This window comes from Rhinolophus ferrumequinum, chromosome 24 (assembly GCF_004115265.2).
Source record: "Rhinolophus ferrumequinum isolate MPI-CBG mRhiFer1 chromosome 24, mRhiFer1_v1.p, whole genome shotgun sequence".
Taxonomy (NCBI): Eukaryota; Metazoa; Chordata; class Mammalia; order Chiroptera; family Rhinolophidae; genus Rhinolophus; species Rhinolophus ferrumequinum.
In genome coordinates, this window is record NC_046307.1 from 40,948,193 (window position 1) to 40,970,335 (window position 22,143).

General features: G+C 39.8%; 1 protein-coding gene across 2 annotated transcripts in view; it reads left to right on the plus strand.

The window, feature by feature from the left end:
* Nucleotides 1–22,143, plus strand: part of USP42 (ubiquitin specific peptidase 42) — a 33,932-nt gene continuing 11,789 nt past the window's right edge. Inside the window, exons 1-11 of one of the 2 annotated variants that reach the window (XM_033095657.1) lie at nt 1–20; nt 5,088–5,337; nt 7,354–7,554; nt 14,249–14,359; nt 16,014–16,116; nt 17,026–17,093; nt 17,813–17,883; nt 19,058–19,140; nt 20,128–20,239; nt 21,066–21,206; nt 21,394–21,494. In XM_033095657.1, the coding sequence (XP_032951548.1) occupies nt 5,097–5,337; nt 7,354–7,554; nt 14,249–14,359; nt 16,014–16,116; nt 17,026–17,093; nt 17,813–17,883; nt 19,058–19,140; nt 20,128–20,239; nt 21,066–21,206; nt 21,394–21,494 (1,232 nt within the window). In that variant the 5' untranslated portion in view covers nt 1–20; nt 5,088–5,096. Of the gene's footprint in view, nt 21–891; nt 1,003–5,087; nt 5,338–7,353; nt 7,555–14,248; nt 14,360–16,013; nt 16,117–17,025; nt 17,094–17,812; nt 17,884–19,057; nt 19,141–20,127; nt 20,240–21,065; nt 21,207–21,393; nt 21,495–22,143 lie in introns of those variants that run through there. The other variant, XM_033095656.1, reaches the window with a different exon arrangement.

Genomic DNA, 22,143 nt, shown 5'->3' on the forward strand with positions numbered 1-22,143 from the left:
GTGAGGATCACAGCCCCAGGGTAGGTGGGGGGATGTGACTTGGTCCAAGGGGTTAAGGTATGTGCCGGGGGGGGGGGGGGAGACAAGAGATAGAGAGAGAGACTGACTCAGGTTAGTGCAGGAGAGCGCCGTGTCCTTAATCAAAGCAGGGAGAGAGGAGCAGGGTCGTGACGGAGGGGAGACGCAACCATGAACCAGGTCTCTACTGGACCTTGCGGTGGAAACATCCAACACTTGGTTGGGATCATGGATCTGGCACTCGGGAGCAAGAGTTGGTCTAGTTGCTCCCCAAAGACTGTGGAAAGCGCGGCATCGAGATGAAACCGTGATGGCATGGGCTCTGCCCTTTTCCGGATTCAGGTTTAATGTCCTCCGCCTACTGTAACACACATTTGTGAAATCGGACGGCGAGTTGGCGTGGCCAAGGGACCCGCGCCGCAGTCATAGCGGCGAAGCGCACGAGGGAGGTTTTCCGGAGCCGTGTCCGTTTGCGGGGCCCAGGGAGCCCATGTCCGGCGTGCACCGGCGCGGACCGGGCCCGGGCGCGGACACCGCGAGGTTATCTCGGGCCTCCCTCGCGGCGCAGCGGCCGCCGCCGATCGTTCGCGGAAAGGACCTCACCCAGCGGCGCCGCGCCGTCTCGGCCCCGCCAATCAGCGCGCTCCTTCCGCGGCGCCCGGCGCTCTAGTGACGCGCGCTCCAGCCTGCGCCCGCGGCGCTTTGGCGACGCCCCTCCCGCGCTCGAACGGCCCGTTAACTGCGCGCCGCGCCGCGCCTCTTGTGCGACGGCCCCTGGGCGGCGGCGCGTGCCGGCGCGGCCTTGGCGCGCCCCCTGGCGGCCCGGCGGGGCGCGGCGGGCGCGGCGCTGACCCGGAGGCGGCGGCGGCGGTGCCCGGATGGAGGCACGTCATTGTCCCCCGCCGGGCGGCTGGGCTGTGTGCGGCGGCGGCGGCGGCGGCGGCGGCGGCCGAGGGGGATGGAGCGAGCGCCGAGCCGGGTCAGGTAAGCTCCCGCCTCCTTCCCGCCCGCCGCTGGCCGGCGTGGGGCCCGCAGAGCGCTCCGCTCGCCTCGGCCGCAGCTGGCCGGGCCACCCCTCTGCCGGCGCGGCCCGCCGGGGGCTGGCGCGGCCCCTTGCCCGCCGCCCCCTCCGCAGCAGCGGGCCGCCCGGGACCCCGCCGCGCCGGTGGCAGTGCCGACACCGCCGGCCCGGAGAGGCCGCTGGGGAGGGGGCGGAGGCCGCGGCGGCGGGGCCGCGGGAGAGGCGGGCTGCGGGGGGAGGCCGGACCCCCTGGTTGCCATGGACACTGCCCTCCCACCCCCACCCGGCCCCAGATCGCCCCCTCGGCCCGGGGACCTGGCCCAGCGGGCGGCTCCCGGGCGGCCTGGCCGGCACCGGTCTGCCCGGGGTGGGCGTGTGCTGGCCGCGGACCGCGGAGCCCGGCGTCCCCCGGCCGCCCGCTGACCCCCGCGTGGCTGCCACCTCCGGCGCCCGAGCGTCCCTCGGACCCCGGGGCTCGCACCTCACCCCTACTCCACCCCCAAAAGAGACAAACTTTCCCACCCGGGTGCCCCTTCGCCGCCCTCCTTCCGCGCCGGTCCGCCCTCGCGGGGCGGTCCACCTGGCTCCTCCGCCGAGTGCCGGAGTTACCCACGCGGGCCGCCGGGCTGAGCGGGCACCCTCCGGGGGAGAGGAGGGGCCGTGCGGCCCCGGCGGTGCGTCCCCAAAAGCGTGTGTTCTTTATCTTCGGGACAGGAAAAACCAACTTACCTGGAGGGGTCGGGGGTGGAAAAGGAGATAAGTTTCAGATGTTTGAAATGAAAATTTGACGGGACGGAAGTTTTACAATCTAGGACTTTAACCTCGTTATAATGAATGCAGTTGAGAGATTACTTTTGTTGAATAGCTCTTTTATATTCAGAAAGGCCTTAAGGTTGATTTGTTTATAGGAAAACATGTTGGTTATTTAAAGTAAATACACTAAAATAACAGTAAAACTGGTTGAAAAACTAGTTAACGCCTCTTTTTCAAGATAACAACGGTGTTATAGGTTCTCATCCATTTTTGTGGAGACTCAGAAAATTTTTTGAGGGTTGTAGATTTTAAACGTAATTCTACTCTTTCGACTGTATTTTTCATTCAAAGTGCATAGGGGACATGAATAATCAGTTTCACTTATTTGTTTTTATTTAAGGTCAGTTTCACTTTCTTTTCTATGACATTGAATACAGTCTACAATGTTTCATTTCTAAAGGTTTAAGGCTTAGTTGTTTTGTTGACTTAAAAGTAATTGAAGTCAAGATTGTGTCTTAAAGCAAGTGCGAGAACGTGGATTGCATTGTTCATGAAAAAGCAGAATGTAACAGTTTCTTTTTACTGATGTTGATAGTACCTCAATGTATGTGGAGTGCTACTATACTTAAATAGCATATACTTATTCTTTTTTTGAAAAAAGTGTGATTCTTTTTGGCTTTGGGTAGAAACACCATGAAATACCACATAAGGGACTGAGAATTTTAACACTTTTGAATAAAAATTGTACTTACAGCAAAGGAAATACTCGTGAAGTCATTTTGTCTCATTCCTCCACACTCATCCAGCCTTGCTCTGTGTAGTACTCATTTTTTTTCCAAACAGGCTTTTGTAACTTTGTATATCTATCACCAGCAGATGTTGAGAGAAATTTTTAATTTTCACTTAAGTAGTTGCTTAAAAGCCCCGAGACTTGTAACAGGGATGTTGAGAAGCCTTATTGAGACTAAAGAGCGTGTGACTGTGCATCATAGGTCCTGCACAATATTGCTCGGCTTCTAGAAAGGTTTCATCTCTGTAGCCAATGGCGTTTTGTTTTATGCCTCATAGGTTGTAGGGTAAGAATTCATTGGCTGAATATACAAATGAACACATACGGATGGTTTGGGTTTGTTTTCCCAAAATTATACCTCTGTACAGTTATTGATGACTGAGATGTATGCATTCCTTAATTTTTTTCACTTAAGAGCTCCCCCGCCCCCCCCCCCCAAAAAAAACCCAGCAATTGGAGCCAGTAAAATGGTTTTATTTGGTCATTTGTTAATGATTGCCCTGAAGGGATGTTTATCCTGGGAAAATCAAAGTCTTACTATTTAATGTCACTGTAAATAAGGCTAGATTAACCTTTCCTTATTACTGTTTCAACTTTCTTCCTTTTCCTACTTCTCTTCCTCCTCTTCTTTTGTTTTCTTACTATTGTCTCCACACTGTTTCATAATTCCTTTTGACTCTTAGATGAGGAAAGTGTAAACTTTATTTGGACAATATGGCTTAAGTGTTCTTCTTGAATGAAAGTCCAGTATCTTAGATTGATTTAAAATTTCAGTTCAGTTTTTATTTTATTAAGATCTAATTAACCTCTACTCTTCTGTTTCTACATAAGATTCCAAAAGGTTTCTTTAGATTGTATTTTTGGGGTGTGAAAATCATGCCTTAGTTAAAAATTACAACAAAATTTTGAGGCTTTTTTAAAAAAACTTTGTGAGCAGGCAGTGCATTGTAACACTTGTTGAGATTGCATGTACATGGGTATTTACTGTCCTTTTACTGTACTGGATGTATTTTAATACAAGTTTTAAAGCCATTCCTACTTCAGAGTTTTTAAGGATTACATGAGATACTGTGTATAAATCACAAAGCACAAACTGGTGCTAAAAGCAAACACTGGTTACTTTCTATCTCCAGAATTCATTCATTTGTTCAACACATGTATGGAAAGCCTTCTGGATTCCAGGTCAGGGGGTATAAATAAGAACATGATGGAAAAAGAACGAGTATAAATCGGTACCAGCGTGCTGGAAGCCGATAGAAGGGGCTCTAACCAGTCTTGGGGGAGGGGTTTGTCAAGGAAAGTGTCCCAGAGGAAGTGAATTCTAAACTGAGAAGTGGAAGTGTTAACTGGTCGGAGGTGGAAGGATGGGGGAGAGTTAGGTAAAAAAGAGCAGCGTGCGCAGAGCCCAGAGAGAACAGGCGGGAATGGACCATGGGGAGTGTTTGCAGAGCTTCCTCGCTCAGGCAGCGCCAGGTCTAGGGTTAGGGTGTAGTGCTGGGGCAGTCGGGGTCCACTTGGAAGGTTATCTGCAGAGGAGTGGCCTACCAGATTTGGTGGCCACTGGGCAATTTGGGAAACATAACTAAAAGCATTCTATTGACTAGGTTGGTACAGCCAGTGGGAATCTAGCTGGGAATGTTGGACCTGGTGCCTAGTCCCAGGTGCTGACTAGTTGGGGTTATAGTTCCTCCCTTTTATAGACCCTGTAGATTCTGTCCAATCTCTCATAGGTTCATTGTGAAAATTAAGTTAATGTAAGTTCAGCGATTAATAAAATGCCCAGTACATAGAAGATCCTCAATTAGGGGTAGTCCTAAGATTTTAAAATAGGACTTGGAGAGAAAATGATAATTAAATATTTTTAAAACATGTATTTGTGTTCAAGTTTGATGTCACTAATGTATTATGGGGCTTTGTTTAAAAAGTCATATATTACCAAATAAATGAGCCTCTTCAGAAAAATGTACTTCAAAAGTGAGACTTCCTATATTTAAAAAAAAGTGTATTTCAAACAATGTCTTTTGAACTTTATGCTCAAAATTAAAGCTAGATTTTCTTTGTGTAGTTGAGACTTTTCCCTGAGGCATTATATATGAATTGAAAATTGAGTCAAATGTACTAGTGTATTTCTATTCTAGTTTTAAGCAATAGAGAGAAAAATGTAGGTATTTGGTAAATGTATGGATTTGGAAATTGAGATACCTGATTATAAACTGAAATATCAGACTTTCAGGAGGCAAGGAATTAGAATGACAAGATATAGTCAAATATTTCATTGAAGGTTTTACAATTTAAAATTGTTGATATGTTCAGATTAGCACAATGCTAAATGTCCCAGGGAAATGATTGCAAAGTTTAAAAATACTCTGTTGCTTTTTTATATTTGGGTGATTTGTTTGAAAATAATTCAAAATGGCTTAAATAACTTTCTGACATCTAATGGTAAAATAAGTCGATTACTTTTCTAACTTTATGAAACAAATGTATACTTTTCGTCTTTTGCAGAGTTGAACAATGACCATAGTTGACAAAGCTTCTGAATCTTCAGACCCATCAGCCTATCAGAATCAGCCTGGCAGTTCTGAGGCAGTCTCACCGGGAGACATGGATGCAGGTTCTGCCAGCTGGGGTGCTGTGTCTTCGTTAAATGATGTTTCAAATCACACGCTTTCTTTAGGACCAGTACCTGGTGCTGTAGTTTATTCAAGTTCATCTGTAGCTGATAAATCAAAGCCATCACCACAAAAGGATCAAGGTATTTTTTAAAAGACAGGATCACTCCAAGAAACTCCTGATAAATGCTGTCAATGGCTTGGTAGTTTCAGGCGGGGCTTATTTTGCAAGATATGTTGCCACCTGAGTGGGCAGCAGTTACATTGTGACAGGCTTCCTTTTCCTCTGTTGCTTGTTCATGATTAACATGTATCATAATAGGGTAGGTTATTTTTAGGTACTCTGATATTAGTGGTTTCTTTTGTTTCTAATTTTTTGAAGGATAAACTTTATCTTGGTGAGAAGTGAGATGGGCAAGCATTTTGTTAACTTGTCAGTTAACTGTAGTTCCCTAAATAGATGTCTATCTTTTAAAATTTTAAAGATGTTTTTAAAAATACTGGGTTTTTGGTGGGGTTTTTTTTTTTTTTTTTACCAGTCAATATCATCTATAGTACTAAAGCTAGTTGAAAGAATGCAGAAATTATAAATGTTGCATTTGTTAAAACTATAGAAATGTGGTTACATTTGTTAAAACTCGTTGGATAAATAAGGCATTGACACTTTAGTTGGTACTTCTAAGGCTTTTGGATTTGGAAGCTTTGAAATGCAAAGAAAATAGGTTAGTTCCTACATAGCACGTTGTTTGGCTTAGAATAATTTGGCCTTCATGTTGTTTTGGGTTTTCTTAGTAAAAGTGATGTTGTGATATGGGGTGTGTGGTGTGGTTTGATGAAGGTGTTTTGGGTGGGGGGAAATTTTGTAATCACAAAACAAACAATTTAATTGAAAGTTACACATAGAGGTGACAGACTTTCCCACGGGATGTCTGCTCAGACTCCATCCAAGCTGCTAGACGCTTCTCTCTCAGGACTTAGCTTACATCAGCCCACCTTGCCCTTCTGGGGGCCCTCGTCCACTTTCTACACACTCATTTCTCTTTTCCTGATTTTGCGCTCCATTCCCCACCAAGCTGAAGCCTACCTTTGCGTACTGAAATACTCATTAATATCTCTGCTAAAATACAGAATCATCTCTTGGGCATCTCAGTCTTCGGGAGCACCAAGGACTGGCAAACTTTTGAAAAAGTAGTCTTGCTATGGATGGTTTTGAGCTTTCCTCAATAAGTTGCTTTTTGAGCTTCCCCTGAGTTTTATTAGAATTAATTGTTATTAGCAATCTGTTTATTAGTCTTAAAAATAGATGAAAATCTTTTGTAGACCACGTATATGTAGTATACTTACAAATGTGTATAGTGGTGCCGAACAGCCAGTGTCTTTACATTTGGTAAAATGGGGATGACGTCACGACTGAGGCTGACAGAGAGTGAGGCCTCAATCGCGAGATGATGGTGAGGGTGACAGTGGCGGTGGGCCGCTGAGTAAAAGCATCCACAGCAAATGGTACCGAGAATCGACTTGTCCTGTACTGTCTATTGATTGTGTTACTTATTTTCAAAATTTTTCATTGTGAAACCATTTTAATAGATATAAAGTAACTATAATGAACACTCGTACTCAGTCAGTCAATTTTGACATTTATCAACTCACGGCTAATTATGCCACTGCTCACGCCTCTCCCCAACTCCACATCCTTTTAAAGCAAATCCAAGACTTCATATTTCATCTGTAAATATTTTAATGTGTATATCTAAATAGTTCTTTTAAAAAATTAAAACATCTTTATATTAAAAATCCAGTCAATATTCAAGTTTCCCTGGTTGTCATATAATTATTTTTAAGAGGTGGTTGTTGAACATCCAGATAAGGTCTAAGGTCTGTACTTTGCATTTGGTGGAAGTCTTTCCCGTTTAATGTCTAACCTCCTCTCACCCCCCACCATTGTCCTTGTAATTTAGTTATTGAAGAAACCAAATTATTTAGAGTTTTCCACATTTTGACTGCTGTCTTTAAAACTGTCCCTTTCTCCCTTGTATTTCCCATTAGCTGGTAATAAGGTTGAGAATCTTGATCAGATTCAGGTTTGATGGGTTGCTGTTTATTTATCTTCAAAAGCATGCAAAGTTTTGTTTTAAAATATTTGTTGTTTATTTTTCTAGCCCTCGGTGATGGCATTGCTCCTCCACAAAAAGTTCTTTTTCCATCTGAGAAGATTTGTCTTAAGTGGCAACAGACTCATAGAGTTGGAGCTGGGCTCCAGAACTTGGGCAATACCTGTTTTGCCAATGCAGCATTGCAGTGTTTAACTTACACACCACCTCTCGCCAATTATATGCTATCACATGAACACTCCAAGACATGTAAGTGTTCTGTGTTATGTTATGTGTGTAGTGTCGTGGTAACTAACCTTTCATTTTTTCCTCTAATATGGAAGTGAGGAATTAAGCCAAGAATCCTGTGATCACTAAGGAGTTGGTTTATTCTTGTAGAAACTGTGGAGGAAGACTCTTAGGATTTGTACTCAGGTTGCATAAAAAGCATTTTGTACCTAATTTGAACTGTGAAGCTATCTAAAAAGAAACATAATTTATCAGCAGTTGGCATTTCTGAACCTCCTGCTGGCTTTCTACACTTGCTAAAAAATGTGACACAAATGTCCGCCACCAACAGTGGGACCAGCAGGGTTAAGAAACCCCGGCTGTCCTGGCATCCACCCTGTGTCGTAAGGCCTGATTCCTTTACAGGCTTGAAGCCTTAGTGCAGAGGAACCTCTAGAAATTCATACAGGACACTTTCCCTGTAGCGGGTGAGAGCTCAGTTTTCAACCTAAAAGTCAGGAAATCACTTAAAACCTATTATGGTCTTTAATTAGGTGAAAGCCAACTTAGTGGTTGACTAGAAAAATTTAGAATTTAGAACATATCTGTTCTTTGAGGTTTTGACCTTCGACATATATTGCAAATATCCTTCATCCTTTATAAATGAAATCTTCCTGTTCTTTGATCTACATTAATGCTCAGATTTGCATGTGTATGTTCAAGTGCTATTCATTAATTATCAGGGTAAAAACCCCTTGGTTTCTTTTTGAATAGTTCTTTACTTAATGGAGAATTTAAACTGGTTCTTTTAAAATGGTTCCCCCGCCCCCCCCCCCCAAAAGAGCAAAATAATGCTTGTAAAGAATTTGGAAAGTACAGAAAAATTTAAAGAAACCAAAAGAAAATCACCTAGAATCTCACTGCCTAGAAGTGTTTGTGCCAAGTGAGTTTTAAATTACAGAATGAACGTTCTGTTTGCCCTCATTTTCTCCCTTTCTAAGTCCATAATTCATTCCCCACAGACAGCTTTCCTATTACTTTTGCACTTAATGAAAGTAGGGTGTGGATGAAAACCCAGCACTGGCACCTGGACAGCGAGAGAGGACCGACCAAAATTCAGCAGCTCCCGTGTCCAGAATTAGGTGCCTATCTTTTATGCTATTGGTAGTTCTCTCTCTCTCTCTCTCTCTCTCTCTCTCTCTCTCTCTCTCTCTCTCTCTCTCTCTCTCTCTCTCTCCCCCCCCTCTCCCCAGCTGTATTGAGTTATAATTGATATACAGTAAATTGCACAATTTGATGCATTTTGACATTTTGTATACACCCATGAAACTGTCACCACAATTAAGATGATGAACCTATTCATCATCCCTAAAGTTTGTCAGTTTTCCTTTGAAATCACTCCCTTCTACCCTCCCTCCCCCTGCCTCTTCCCCCCCAGACAACTATAGATTAGGTTGTGTTTTCTAGAATGTTGTGTAAGTGGAATTATGTACAGTATATATTCTCATATTGCCTGGCTTCGTTCACTCACCACAATTATTTCAGCATTATTCCATGCTGTTGAATGTATCAGTAGTTAATTTTTATTGATGAGTAGAAGTCCATTGTACGGATGGACCACAATTTTTTTCTCCATTCACCTATTGATGGACATTTGGGTTGTTTCCCATTTTGGGCCATCACAAATTAAGCTCCAAAAAATATTTGTAAATAAGTCTTCATAAGGACGTCTTCATTTCTCTTGGGTAAATCGGAGTGGAATGGTGTGGTCCTGTGGTATGTGTGTGCTTAACTTGAAGCTACTTTCAAGCTGTCTCCCAAAGGGACTGTGGTATTTTACACTCCCACCATCAGTGAATGAAAGTTCCCTTTGCTCCGTATCTCATCTAATACTTGGAGTGATCAGTCTTTCCAATTTTTGCCATTCTAATAGGTATGCAGTATAGTAGTGTCTTACTGCGCTATTAATTTGCACTTCACCAATGAATAATCTTTCCATATGGTCATTTGTCATTCATATGTTTACTTTGCTGAAGAACCTGTTTGTATCTTTTGCCCAATTGGGTCATTTTCTTATTGTTGAGTTTTGAGAGTTCTTTATATTATCTGGATAGAAGTCCTTTATCAGATATGTAATTTGCAAGTATTATTGCCCAGTCTGGAGAAAATAGTCTCTTCACACTGCCTTTAGAAGAGCATGTTTTCAGTTTTGAAGAATGCCTCTTCATTATATTTTCTCTTTACCAATTGTGCTTTAGGTGTATTAAGAAGTCTGTCTAACCAGAGGTGACAAACGTTTTCTTTATGTTGTCTTCTAGAACTTTTATAGTTTTAGCTTTTGTATTTAGGTCAATTATCCATTTGGAGTTAGTTTTTGTTTATGGTGTGAAGAATGGATCGAAGTTCATGTTTTTCAATATGGATGTGTCCAGTTGTTCCAGCACTGTTTGTTAAAAAGATAGTCTTTTCTCCACTGAATTGTCTTTGCACCTTTGTTAAAAATCAACTGACCATATACATATGGATCTATTTCTTGACTCCATTCTGTTACACTGTTCCACTGTTTATCTTTACACCATAACTTAGTGTCTTGATTACTGTGTATTTAAAAGTTTTAAAATCAGGTAAGTCCAACTTTGTTCTTCTTTTTCTTATTTTTTCCCTCAGTACTTTATATATTTTATATATTTATTTTTATTTTTCAATAACTCTTTCAAAGTTGTTTTGGCCATTCTTGGTCCTTCGCATTTCCAAATGAATTTGGGAATCAATTTGTTAATTTCTACAGAAAAGCTTCCTGGGATTTTGATTGGGGTTGTTTTGAATCTATAAATCAATTTGGGATAAATTGACATCTAAACAATGTTGTCTTCGGATCCACAAACAAGGGATACCTTTCCATTTAGTTAGGTGATCTTTAATTTTTCTTAGCAGTGTTATGTAGTTTTCAGTGTACAACTATAATGTGCACATTTTTAAAATCAGATTTATCCCTAAGTATTTTATTTTTTGGAAGCTATTATAAATGGTAATATTTTTTGAATTTCAATATCTGATTGTTTATTGCTAGAATACAGAAATGCAATTTATTTTTGGATATTAAGCTTATATCTTGCAGCCTTGTTAAACTCGCTTATTAATTCCAGTAGTGTTTTTTAGAAAAGGATTTCTTAAGATTTTATATAGAAACAATCATGTGATTCATGAATAAATAAAATTTTGCTTCCTCATTTCAGGTCTGCATGCTCTTTATTTCTTTTTCTTGCTGTAGTGCACTGGCCAAGACCTTCATTACAGTGTTGAATAGACGTGGTGGAGTAGACATTCATGTCTCTTTCTTAACCTTCAGGGAAAAGCATTTAGTCTTTCACCTTTAATCGTGATGTTAGCTGTTGATTTTTTATAGATGCCCTTTACGATGTTGAGTGTTTGCTTGCATGTTAAGCCAATCTTGTATTCCTGCGATGAGCCCACTTGGTCATGTCTTTAATAGATACAGGCCTATTCAGGTTATCTATTTTCTCATCAGGGACCTTTGGTAGTTTGTGTCTTTAAAGGAATTTGTCTTAGTTGTTGAGTGTGTTGACATAAAAGTGTTCATAATGTTTTCTTATTATCCTTTCAATCTTTTTAGGATCTGTAGTGATTTTCTGTCTCTCTTTCCTGATGTTAATTTGTGTCTTTTTTTTTCCTGATTAGTCTGACTAGAGCTTTATTCATCTTAATTGCTCTCAAATAACTCCTGGTTTCATTTTTATTTTGTTTTCTGTTTCATTGATGTTTGTTACTATTTTTATTATTCCCTTTCTCCTACTTGCCTTTGGATTTAATGTGCTCTATTTTAGTTTCTTAAGGTCGAAGCTTAAGTCATCTGACTTGAGATCTTTCATTTTTCCAATATAAGGGTTTAATGCTATACATTTCCCTTTAAGGGCTGCTTTAGTTGCTTCCCAAACATTTTGATATATCATGTATTTTTATTTAGTTTAAAATACTTTCTAATTGGTCCTTATTATTATTTAGAGGTAAGTTTAGTTGCCAAATGTTTGGGGATTTATCAGAAATTGTCCTGTTACTGATTTCTAGTTTGATTCCATTGCGGTAAGAGAATATACTTTTTATTGTTTGAATCCTTTTAAACTTGAGACTTGTTTTATACACCAGAACATGGTCTAGCTTGCTAAATGTTCCATGCGTACTTAAGGACAATGTGTATTTTGCTGTGTTGGTTGGAGTTTGTATAAACACTGATTATGTTTAGTTAACTGATAATGTTGTTAGGTGATCTTCTCTGTCCTTAGTGCTTTTCTGTCTGCTCGTTCTATCAAGTTGTGAGAGAGTGACGTTGAAATAAAATATGTATGTGAATCTGTTTCTTCTTTGTGTTCTATCAGTTTGTTGCATATGTTTCGAAGCTCTGTCCATTAAGATTATTATGAGCTCTTGATGAACTGCCTCTACTACTGGATGGGGGGAGAAGCCCAGGCTCCCTACTTGATCTTCACTGACACTGAGATGGGGGTGTGGTTTGTTACCACCCAGCGTGGATGAACGTTTCTAATCCACCTTCCCTAACACTACCTCAGTGGGTGGGTTGGGATGCCTCAGTACAGCCTGGCAACTGGAAGTCTAGGCTCCTCATTTGCCCTTTACTGGCATGGGTAGGGACGGGGCTACAGTTTTCCTATGGTATTTGGCTAGACGAGAGTGATTACTGTCTGAAAGTTTTCTGTCTTGCTAGGCTGCCCCTTTCCTGGTCTTTTGGCTAGAGAAAGAAAGCTTTCGTTGGGGCTTTGTTTGCTCCATTTGTTTGATATTTCCAGGTTGCTGGTGTCTTCAGCATCAAGTCTGGAATATATGAAGTACAAAGAAAATTCAGGGAACTCAGCACCATTCATTCCGTGGGTCCTGAGGTTACTAGCTTGTCTTTTTCTCTCTGCCTTTCACAGTCTTCTTATGTTTATTTTATGTACAGTGTCTAGGGTTGTTTGTTTTACTTAGTGGGAGGAATAGAGAAAAGTACCTCTACTCCATCTTCCCAGGAGTGGAAGTCTTGTTTTTGTTTTTGAAAGATGTTTTCATGGTGTATAGATTTCTGTGTTGACATTTTTTTTTTAATACGTGAAAGATGTTACTCCACTGTCTTCTGGCTTGCATTGTTTCTAATGAAAAGTCTGTTGTTAGTTTTACATTTGTTCCTATATACATAATGTTTTTATTCTTTAAAATTTTTATCATTGTCTTAAGCAATTTGTGTAGTTTTTTTCATGTTTCTTCTGTTTGGGGCTGATTGAGGTTCTTATGTATGACTATTTCAAATTTGTATAACTTTCAGTCATTTAAAAAACTTATTTTTATAATTAACATAAAGTGAACTTTTTTTGGTGTACACTTCTATGAGTTTTAACACAGGTATAGATTCCTGTAACCACCACCTCAAGTCAGGACACAAAACCATTCTATCACCCTAAGAAAACTCCCTCTGCTGTACTTTTGTAAACAATCATTATTTGTTCTGTCCCTTCACCTTCAGAGTCCAATTATTATAATCCATATTATTAGGGACAAATTGAGCATATCAGATAAGCTCACTGATACGCTTATCTTTTTGTTGTTATTTTGAGGTTTTTGTTTTCTCTTTGTATTTCATTATGGATAACTTGTAGTGCTAAGTTTTCAAATTCACTTATCTTTTCTTCTGTTGTGTCTAATCTGTTATTAATCCCACCTGGTGTGTTTTTCGTCTTAGAAATGCTACTTTATATTTGTAAAGATTTGGACCTATTTCCATGTCTTTTCTTAACATGTACTTGCTTTTTTCTACCTCCTTGAACATATAAATATATGTATAATGTCTTTTTCAATGTCCTTGTCTTTTGATTGTATTATCTGTGTCATTTCTGGATCTGTTTCTGTTTATTTCTCTTTGCTATTGGTCATTCCTGCATCTTTGCATGCCTTGTATTCTTTAGAATTTTTTGTTGGGTGCTGGATGTTTAAAAAATGATTATTCCTATCAATATTTTTTAGCTTTATTCTGAGATACATTTATGTTAATTGGAAATAGTTTGGTCCTTTCGAGACTTTTAAAGCTTTGTTAGGCAGGTTCTGAGAGCCTGTAGTTTAAGACACTGTTTCTCAACCTAAGAACTATTGATGTTTTGGACTGGGTAATTCTCTGTTGTGGGGGATGTCCTGTGCTTCGTAGGGTGTTTAGCAGCATTCGTGGCCTCTATCAACTGGTTTTCATGCTTTTAGAAACTTGTGTGAAAAAGAAAAAAAGCAGCAACAGAGACCACTGTATGTGGCCCAAAAAACCAGAGTATTTATAGAGAGATTTGCAGTCCCTAGTATGGAGACATTCTCTTACCCTTTGAAATACATGGTAGTGTAAGAAAAAAATTCTTATTTTTCTAGTCTAGGGAGTAGTTAAGACAGGCTTTGAAATTAGAGTATGACTCTATTATTGTGTGTCTACCACTTAATAACTAATTGACATTGAGCAAATTTTAAACTCTGAGCTTCAGTTTCCTCTCTTATAACATATAGCCAGTATATGCTTATCACTTAGATTTTTGGAAAATTAAATGAAAATGAATAAGAGTATATACTTCAATGCATGACACATGGTAGCTGTTATTGTTATTTCATTTCAGGAGTGTGTCCCTTATTTATGCTATCCCTTGATACAGCCATATTTTACTAATTTGGAGGATTATCATCTGTTATCTTTCAGGTCATGCTGAAGGATTTTGTATGATGTGTACAATGCAAGCACATATTACCCAGGCACTCAGTAATCCTGGGGATGTTATTAAACCGATGTTTGTCATTAATGAGATGCGGCGTAAGTATCATCTATAGTAGTTTATATTAGTATTTATTAGCTAATTGGTCTTAATGGCCTAACTGGTAAGAGATGAGCCCCTTGTGTATTATAAAAAACAAATATATTTTATCATACGTGGAGATGTCTTTAATAACACAGTTTCAGTAAAACATTTACTATATGAATACATTTTGAAACCTTAAAGCAAAAGATGACACTAAAATAAAGAAGGCAGTATTCAGTTTAATATAGCAAATTAAAAACTTTTTAAACTCAATTTGTTAATAAAAACATTCATAATTTTACAAAGATTCCCTTCCCCCCCGCCAGATATTTGGATTTCTGTGCTGAGTAAAACTAACTCTAATACTATCCCACAGATTTCTTTAAATAATTTTGAGTTCATCTTAATTCAGGTAATGAATATTACAATATATAGTGACAGTAATTGCCAAAATAAAGTTAATTATTCCTCAAAGAAAAATTTATTCTCATAACTTAGCAAATTTGTGGATAAATTTCACTTTTTCTGTTTAATTTTTAAATTACTTTTAAATTTTTCTCTTGCATTGTAATGATCCTGACAGATTGCATGAAATTTTCTTATGCACTTCCTATGTGTTTTTTGCAATAAACTTTTACACCACCTTAATTAACTGAGTTGGAATAAAAAATGCATGCCAAAAAAACCCCCCAAAAAACACCTAATCAGGTATCTACCTAGGTAATTATAGGGGTGGATAATTATACATTTAGAAACTATAATCCTTTTGCCTAAAAAGCTGGTAAAGATTAAAGAGGTGCTGTATTGGCCCTGGTGTTATTAACAGGCCAGAGCAGACAATGCAAACATTTTTTAAACATCGTTGGATCCTGGCAGAATTTTAGCTGAGAGTGATTTTTTTGTTGTTTAATTATTTATATGTAGGTATAGAGCTAGATAGATACACACACACGTGTGTGTGTGTGTGTGTGTGTGTGTGTATACATATATCAGGCATAATTAACATTTTTAAACCTAGTCTTTAAGAAAATGTCATTGCTGTGTGTATGTGTATATACACCCATGAACATATAAACATACACGGTTGAATCATGAAATTGCCCATTTTTGTAGGTCATAACTGGTAGAATATTGGCAATAACGATTTAAGCTAATATATATATTCATACACAAAATTCTATATAGTATAATGTTTTATTGTTACATTGTTTATACATTTGATATTTTTTTGTGTAATTTTGTTTTGCACTTGTTTGGTCAATTAGAAATAGGACTGAAATGTTAATGTGCAACTGAGAATATAATGTGTAGGTAATCAGGATAGAATTTAGATAGGTTTTGACATTGATGTTTTCCATGGAATCCCTTAGAGAGATCTAGCACCAAATTTAAGATGTGTGCACTAACATAACATTCGGAAATTTTTGAGAAAATACAGCCCAAGTTGAATTTATTGAAGTACAATTTTATTACCTTGCTAAAGCCATAGCATCACTGTGGCTACTCTCTGGGGATGGTCCAGGCTCTTCTCAGGGTAGCTCGTGTTAGTGCTATTCCCTTGTTAAATGATTATCAGGTGTTTTCTAACCAACACTGTTGTAAGATGTAACTGGAGGTTATAACCCGGGCATATTATGTGATGCTAAAGCTTTGTCTTAAACGTTACAGGTATAGCTAGGCACTTCCGTTTTGGAAACCAAGAAGATGCCCATGAGTTCCTTCAGTACACTGTTGATGCTATGCAGAAAGCATGCTTGAACGGCAGCAATAAGTAAGTACAGCGGCAGCTGGTCATTTCTCCCTGAGTGGCCCCGGCTTCCAGAATTCAGTTTGGCCTTTTCCGATGAAGGTGCAGAGCTCTGTGTTTGCATCACCTTTTGAGTTTGCCTGCCTCTTCCTCATGTGCAATTATCTTAAAATGATTAAAATGTAAAAAGATTTGCTGACTGTAACAATTTGGATTTGTTTAATTATAGATGTCAGGAAGTGAATATTGGTCCTGTTATTATTTAATATGAGGATATCAGCATCTCTTGCAGATCCAAACTACTTCTCTTTTCCAATTGTGCCCAACATTTTCTCTGTTGACCTCCAGCCTCTGAACCTGTATTTGTTCTCTGCATTTTTCTTATTCTGGTCAGATACCAATTCCTGCAATTTCTTCCTTAAAGTCTAAATGCAAACTCATGAGGAAGATTGGAGAAACAATTAGACAATAAGTCCTAATCCACTTGCTGTTTCCTAAACATGCGGATACTCTCCATTCCATTCCCACTGCTGCCTGCGCTGCCTCAGCCAGGCTTCCACTGTCTGGGTGAGCATCGACTAGGGAACAGAACAACGCTCCATGTCCCCTACCCTCATCAGCCGGTCTTCACACTCAGTGTCACGGTCTTATTTAGGGTAGCTTCCTTCTCCTCTTTGTTTCAGGGCCAAATTCCTGCCTTGGTTTCAAAGCCCCTCCTTCCCCCCATCCTGCTCCCACCCTCCCTGTGTCCTGGTCAGGAAGACTGTCCTCTGGCTGCCACGCATACTGATGTCCTTTTATTTTGTGGCTCTCCTGCCTGAATTCTTGTCTTTTTACAGATGTACTTGCTTTTAAACTCGAATAGATTTTAAACAGATGGTCATAGCATCTGTAATTTCTGTAGAACTCATCTCTCATGCCATTGTTTTTCAGATTAGACAGACACACCCAGGCTACCACACTCGTGTGTCAGATATTTGGAGGCTACCTAAGATCCAGAGGTAAACTTTTGCTTCAAACTTGATAAAGTGATGCATGTGTGGGGTTAAAAAATGCAAACAGTGGAAAGTGTGAAGAATGGCAACTTTCTTCTGTCCAGCCCAGACTCCCATCCCCCCTTCTCAAGGACAGCCTCTCCCCGTTTCTAGGACATCCTTCCAGTAGTTTCCTATGCATGAACAGACTGGCAGCATATTAGATCTCTCGCTCTCTCTTTTTTCTTTTAACATTAGAAGTCTTTTTACATTTACATCAGCACATATAGGTCTAACAGTCTTTCACATTGCGATAGTATTCCATTTATTTTAATCCCTTCTCCAGCGATACTTAGGCCATTTCTAATCTTTTTAAATTACCATCAGCGCTTCATTGAACATCTTTGTACCGTGTCTTCAGGTCCATGTAAGTGTGTATGAGGGATAAATTATTAGTATTAGAACTTCTGCATCAAAGGGGGTGTATATTTTAATTTGGCACTGCTATATCGTCCTTCCAGGAGGTTCTACCTGTTTATATTCCAGCCAACAATGTGTGCGGGCCAAATTCAGGACACTTGACTCACACTGTAGTATGAAGTTTTTACCCAAGTTGATAGGGGAAAGCTGTAACTTCTTTAAATGTTTTGTTCTGAAACAGTATTTTTGTGTTCTGTTATTTTAATAGTTGGGATTGCCATAATGATTACACTTTGCTTATACTTTGCATTTTGTTTTTATTTCAGTCAAATGTTTAAATTGCAAAGGTGTTTCTGATACTTTTGATCCATATCTTGATATAACATTGGAGATAAAGGTAAGTTGGATCATTGTTGTGACAGTTAAGTTAAAAAACTCAGTCATACCTCATGTATTTATAGTTCATTTATAATTTAGACTACACTCATTAGAGAATATGAATTTAAAAATTTAATATGCTAAGAGCTTATTTAGAGGTGGTTGTTTCATCTTTGTAGTAGGCATTGTAAAAAACTTAAAACACTTAATCATTTTATTACTCTTTGATTTTTCACTTAAGAAATCTTAATAAAATCAGATTCTGATGCCTGTGTCAGCCAAGTTGATGGTGGTTATTATTTAGAAATTGTTTTGCTTCTTGCATTTTCTAAACTCTTGTTTTTTGTTGTTCTTAAGCTTTGTTTTTCTGGTTACAAATGTAATGCACGCTTAAGATAAAAATGAGAAACATTGCAGATATATATATATATATATATATATATATACACCAGGGGTGCCAAAAAAATGTACACATTTTAAGAGATGTTATCTATGTATTACTTTTGAAGTTGAATTACGTAGCGATGTGTAGTATGACGTTTTCTCAAAAGATGGCGTTAATCAAATGAATGCTAACGTCATTCATTGTATTACAATTTTAATACAGTTTTTTCCTTTCTTAAAATGTATACATTTTTTGGCACCCTCATATAGATAGATAGATAGATAGATAGATAGATAGACAGACAGATAGATAGATGTATGTGTGTGTGTGTGTGTGTGTGTGTGTATACATATATATGTATATGATCCCATCCCTCTGAATGAATTCTTTTTAACAGTTTGCTATGAACTATCCCAGAATCTATTATTTACTATTTATAAGAATGGGATTTCACCTTACGTCTGTTTGGGGACCTCCCTATGTGTGTGCTTTGGCAGCTATGTGGCGGTCCAGTGAGTAGATATACCCCAGTTTACATGCCTGGTTCCTTGCTGGTATTTGGTTTGTTTCCAGTTTTATGCAATTTTAAATAATGCTTCAGTGAGCAACCTCTTTACATATTTTTGTTCACTGTAATCTCATTTTTTAATGTGAGGGGAAGTAATTTGGTGCATACATGTCTAAAAATGAATGTCATAATAAAAGAAGATTTTCTTTTTACATAAAAATTCACCTTTGAGTCTTGTTTCTGCTGTTTTCTGACAAGTGGCCGTGAGCGGTAATGTGGTTGCCGCTGTTCTCTTCCCAGGCTGCTCAGAGTGTGAACAAGGCGCTGGAGCAGTTTGTGAAGCCGGAGCAGCTGGACGGAGAAAACTCATACAAGTGCAGCAAGTACGCCGATGGTGCCCGATGGTGCCGGCGGGTGGTGCTGGTGCTGCAGGGGTGTGGGGGAGCTCCGTGTGTCTGAATTACCCTCAAGATTCCGCTTAGCTGCCGACACCACCTGGGGAGACACTGGGTCTCTGTCCTCCGAGAGCCAGAGCTCACAGTGTCTGCCTGTTTACACTCTGTAGAGATGTGCACCTCTGCGCCCTGGGGAGAGGTGGGGCCTCACCTCTGGGAGGGGTGGAGGGAGAGCAGCCCGTAGTGCTGCTGCCTGCGCAGAAGGTGCAGCTGGAGGTGACAAGTCTGTGCATTTTCCTGGACCCTCCTGTGAAAGGTGGGGTGGAGGGGAGTCCCTGTCTCCCAGAGGAGTTCAGGCGCTTTCTCTCCATGGGCCTTACCCAGGATCTGAGATACTATCTGCTAGATTCTCTAATTTTGGTTATTCATTAATATGTTTCCCCATGAAGTCGAGAGCCTGAGTGAAGGAAGCCCTGTTTCAAGTGTTTTAAGTAGATTTTCATTTTATAGTGAGGTGATGGGTAATCATTATCAAATGCTCCTCTTGTAGGTAGGGAGGCTCCCTTCCGTCCAGGCCATAGGATGTCTCTTTGTCTTAAACTCCAGGGACATTTCTGATCATTACTTTTCTTTTGTATCTAGACAGAGCTTTGTTTTCACAGGATTATACCAGCCTGATAATCTATTAGTTTTTCAGTTGGATTTGAATTGACAGAAACTTGTATTAACCTAATTTAAAAATATCAGTGACCTGTGTGGCTGGGCATCTCAGAATGGTCCTGGCTTCCTTTTCTGTTTTGTGCTAATTGGCAGTTTCCTCTTGTATTTTAAATTTTAGTATTTTCACTGTTGGCTGAAAGGGGTTGTGTTTTCCATCTAGTATCGTTCTTTTGGAAACTTCATTTAGAATGTTTCAGAGAAATAATAAGGGAAAGTCTGAAATACTTATTAATCTTCTCCTTTGTTTATTTCAAGGTGTAAAAAGATGGTTCCAGCTTCAAAGAGGTTCACTATACACCGATCCTCCAATGTTCTTACACTTTCTCTGAAACGCTTTGCAAATTTTACTGGAGGAAAAATTGCTAAGGTATGTGGATATTATTAATAACCTTTGATGTTGAGCCTTTCAGAGCCAAGTGTCAATAGCTATTAAGGGTTATAAATGACCTAATTGAACAGTTTTGTTACTTGATTTTCTAAGTTCTTCCAGTACTTGGTATTGAAAAAAACTGTCAAAGCATTCGAGCTAGTAGTATATTATATGTGTTTATGAGTGGGTGTTTTTTCTGTGTCTTTTAGCTACTTAGACTTTCTGATACTGAAATTGGTAACTGTTACCCGCATCTGAGCTTCATAGTTAGTGCAAATAATGTGTCTACAGGGAGAACTTGTGTCACTTGAAGTCCAAAGAAATCGTCCCTGCTACATCTTGTCACTCTTTCATCCAAGTTTTTTTTCTTGTTTGTTCTTTTGTTTTCTGATTGGTAGTACATTGAATTTCCCCATTTTCTTTCCACTTTCTGAAGATTGAAAGTGGTTAGAAGTCAGCCTGTAAGAAAAATAAACAATCCATTCCTGAACTACTAATAAAAATTAGTGATGACTGAAGTCCAGAGTTACTGTCTCCTTTGATGGATTTGAAGAATTCACTTAATGTGGATCCTTATTTGTTTAAAGAAAGTAAAGAATACAGTCAGATTGTACTAAATACACAGGTTCAGGTGTGTCCCAGGTGGTGTCTCTGACATGTCCAACAAGTCAGGTTCTGGAGCATCCTGGGCTATGGCATCCTGCACCCCCTCCTAGGGCTCTCCTGTCCCCCCCCCACACACACACCGCACACCTGAACACATGCGATGCTCTGTGTCTTCACAACTGAAGCTCCTTCTTCCTGTTTTTTTGTTTCTGTTTAGGATGTGAAATATCCTGAGTATCTTGATATTCGACCATACATGTCTCAACCAAATGGAGAACCGATTATTTATGTTTTGTATGCAGTGCTGGTACACACTGGTTTTAATTGCCATGCTGGCCATTATTTCTGCTACATAAAAGTAAGCTGTGTGGATTCTGCTAATAACTGTTTATAATACACTGTAAGATACCTGACATTCTTGGGGGGGGCAGAGATGGGACTTTTACACTTAAAATGAGAATTTCCATTTTTCTTATGTTTCACCTGATTGGTGTTCCCTGTTTCCCTAATTGTCTCCAATATCTTTTTTGTTGGCTCTTTTGCAGGCTAGCAATGGCCTCTGGTATCAGATGAATGATTCCATCGTATCTACCAGTGATATTAGATCGGTACTCAGTCAACAAGCCTATGTTCTCTTTTATATCAGGTATTGTCAGGAAAACAAATTTTCAAATTTTCTGTTATGTCATTTCTGTTCATCTCATCAACATATTTAAATTCATTGTAGGGTTATTTTTAAAACAGCAGCTTGATGCTTGGGAGAGTAAGGGAGGTAGCTTCTGAGTACGGATTCTGAGTTTGATTCAGCTCCCAGCGCTTTGGCAGGTTACCAGTGAAACGCATGCAGAGGACGGGGAAGGTGATAGCCAAGGGCAGGCGGGACTGGTGGCCACGGAGGCCTCAGGGCGTGGTCACCTCTCAGCCAGAGCACAGGTGGCCACTCGCCTTTCTGGCTGGCACCCGCACCCCACTCGTTTCTCTCCTGCTGCTGCTGCATACTCGGGCTGGCTAATTCCATTTCTGGAAATGTGTGGCTTTGGACAAAGTCTCATATGTGCTCCAAAGTATCCATTTGTAATAGCTGAAAATTAACATCCTAGAATTTCCAGCAGTAGCGGAATGAGCATATCAATTGTAGCATACCCATGTGTTGAAATATGTAGCTGTTAAAAGTGATTTTCATGAAGTTTTCTTTTTGTAATGATCTGAGAAAATGCTCAATATACAGGGGGTGCCAAAAAAATGTGTACACATTTTAAGAAAGGAAAAAACTATTAAAATTGTAATACTCGATA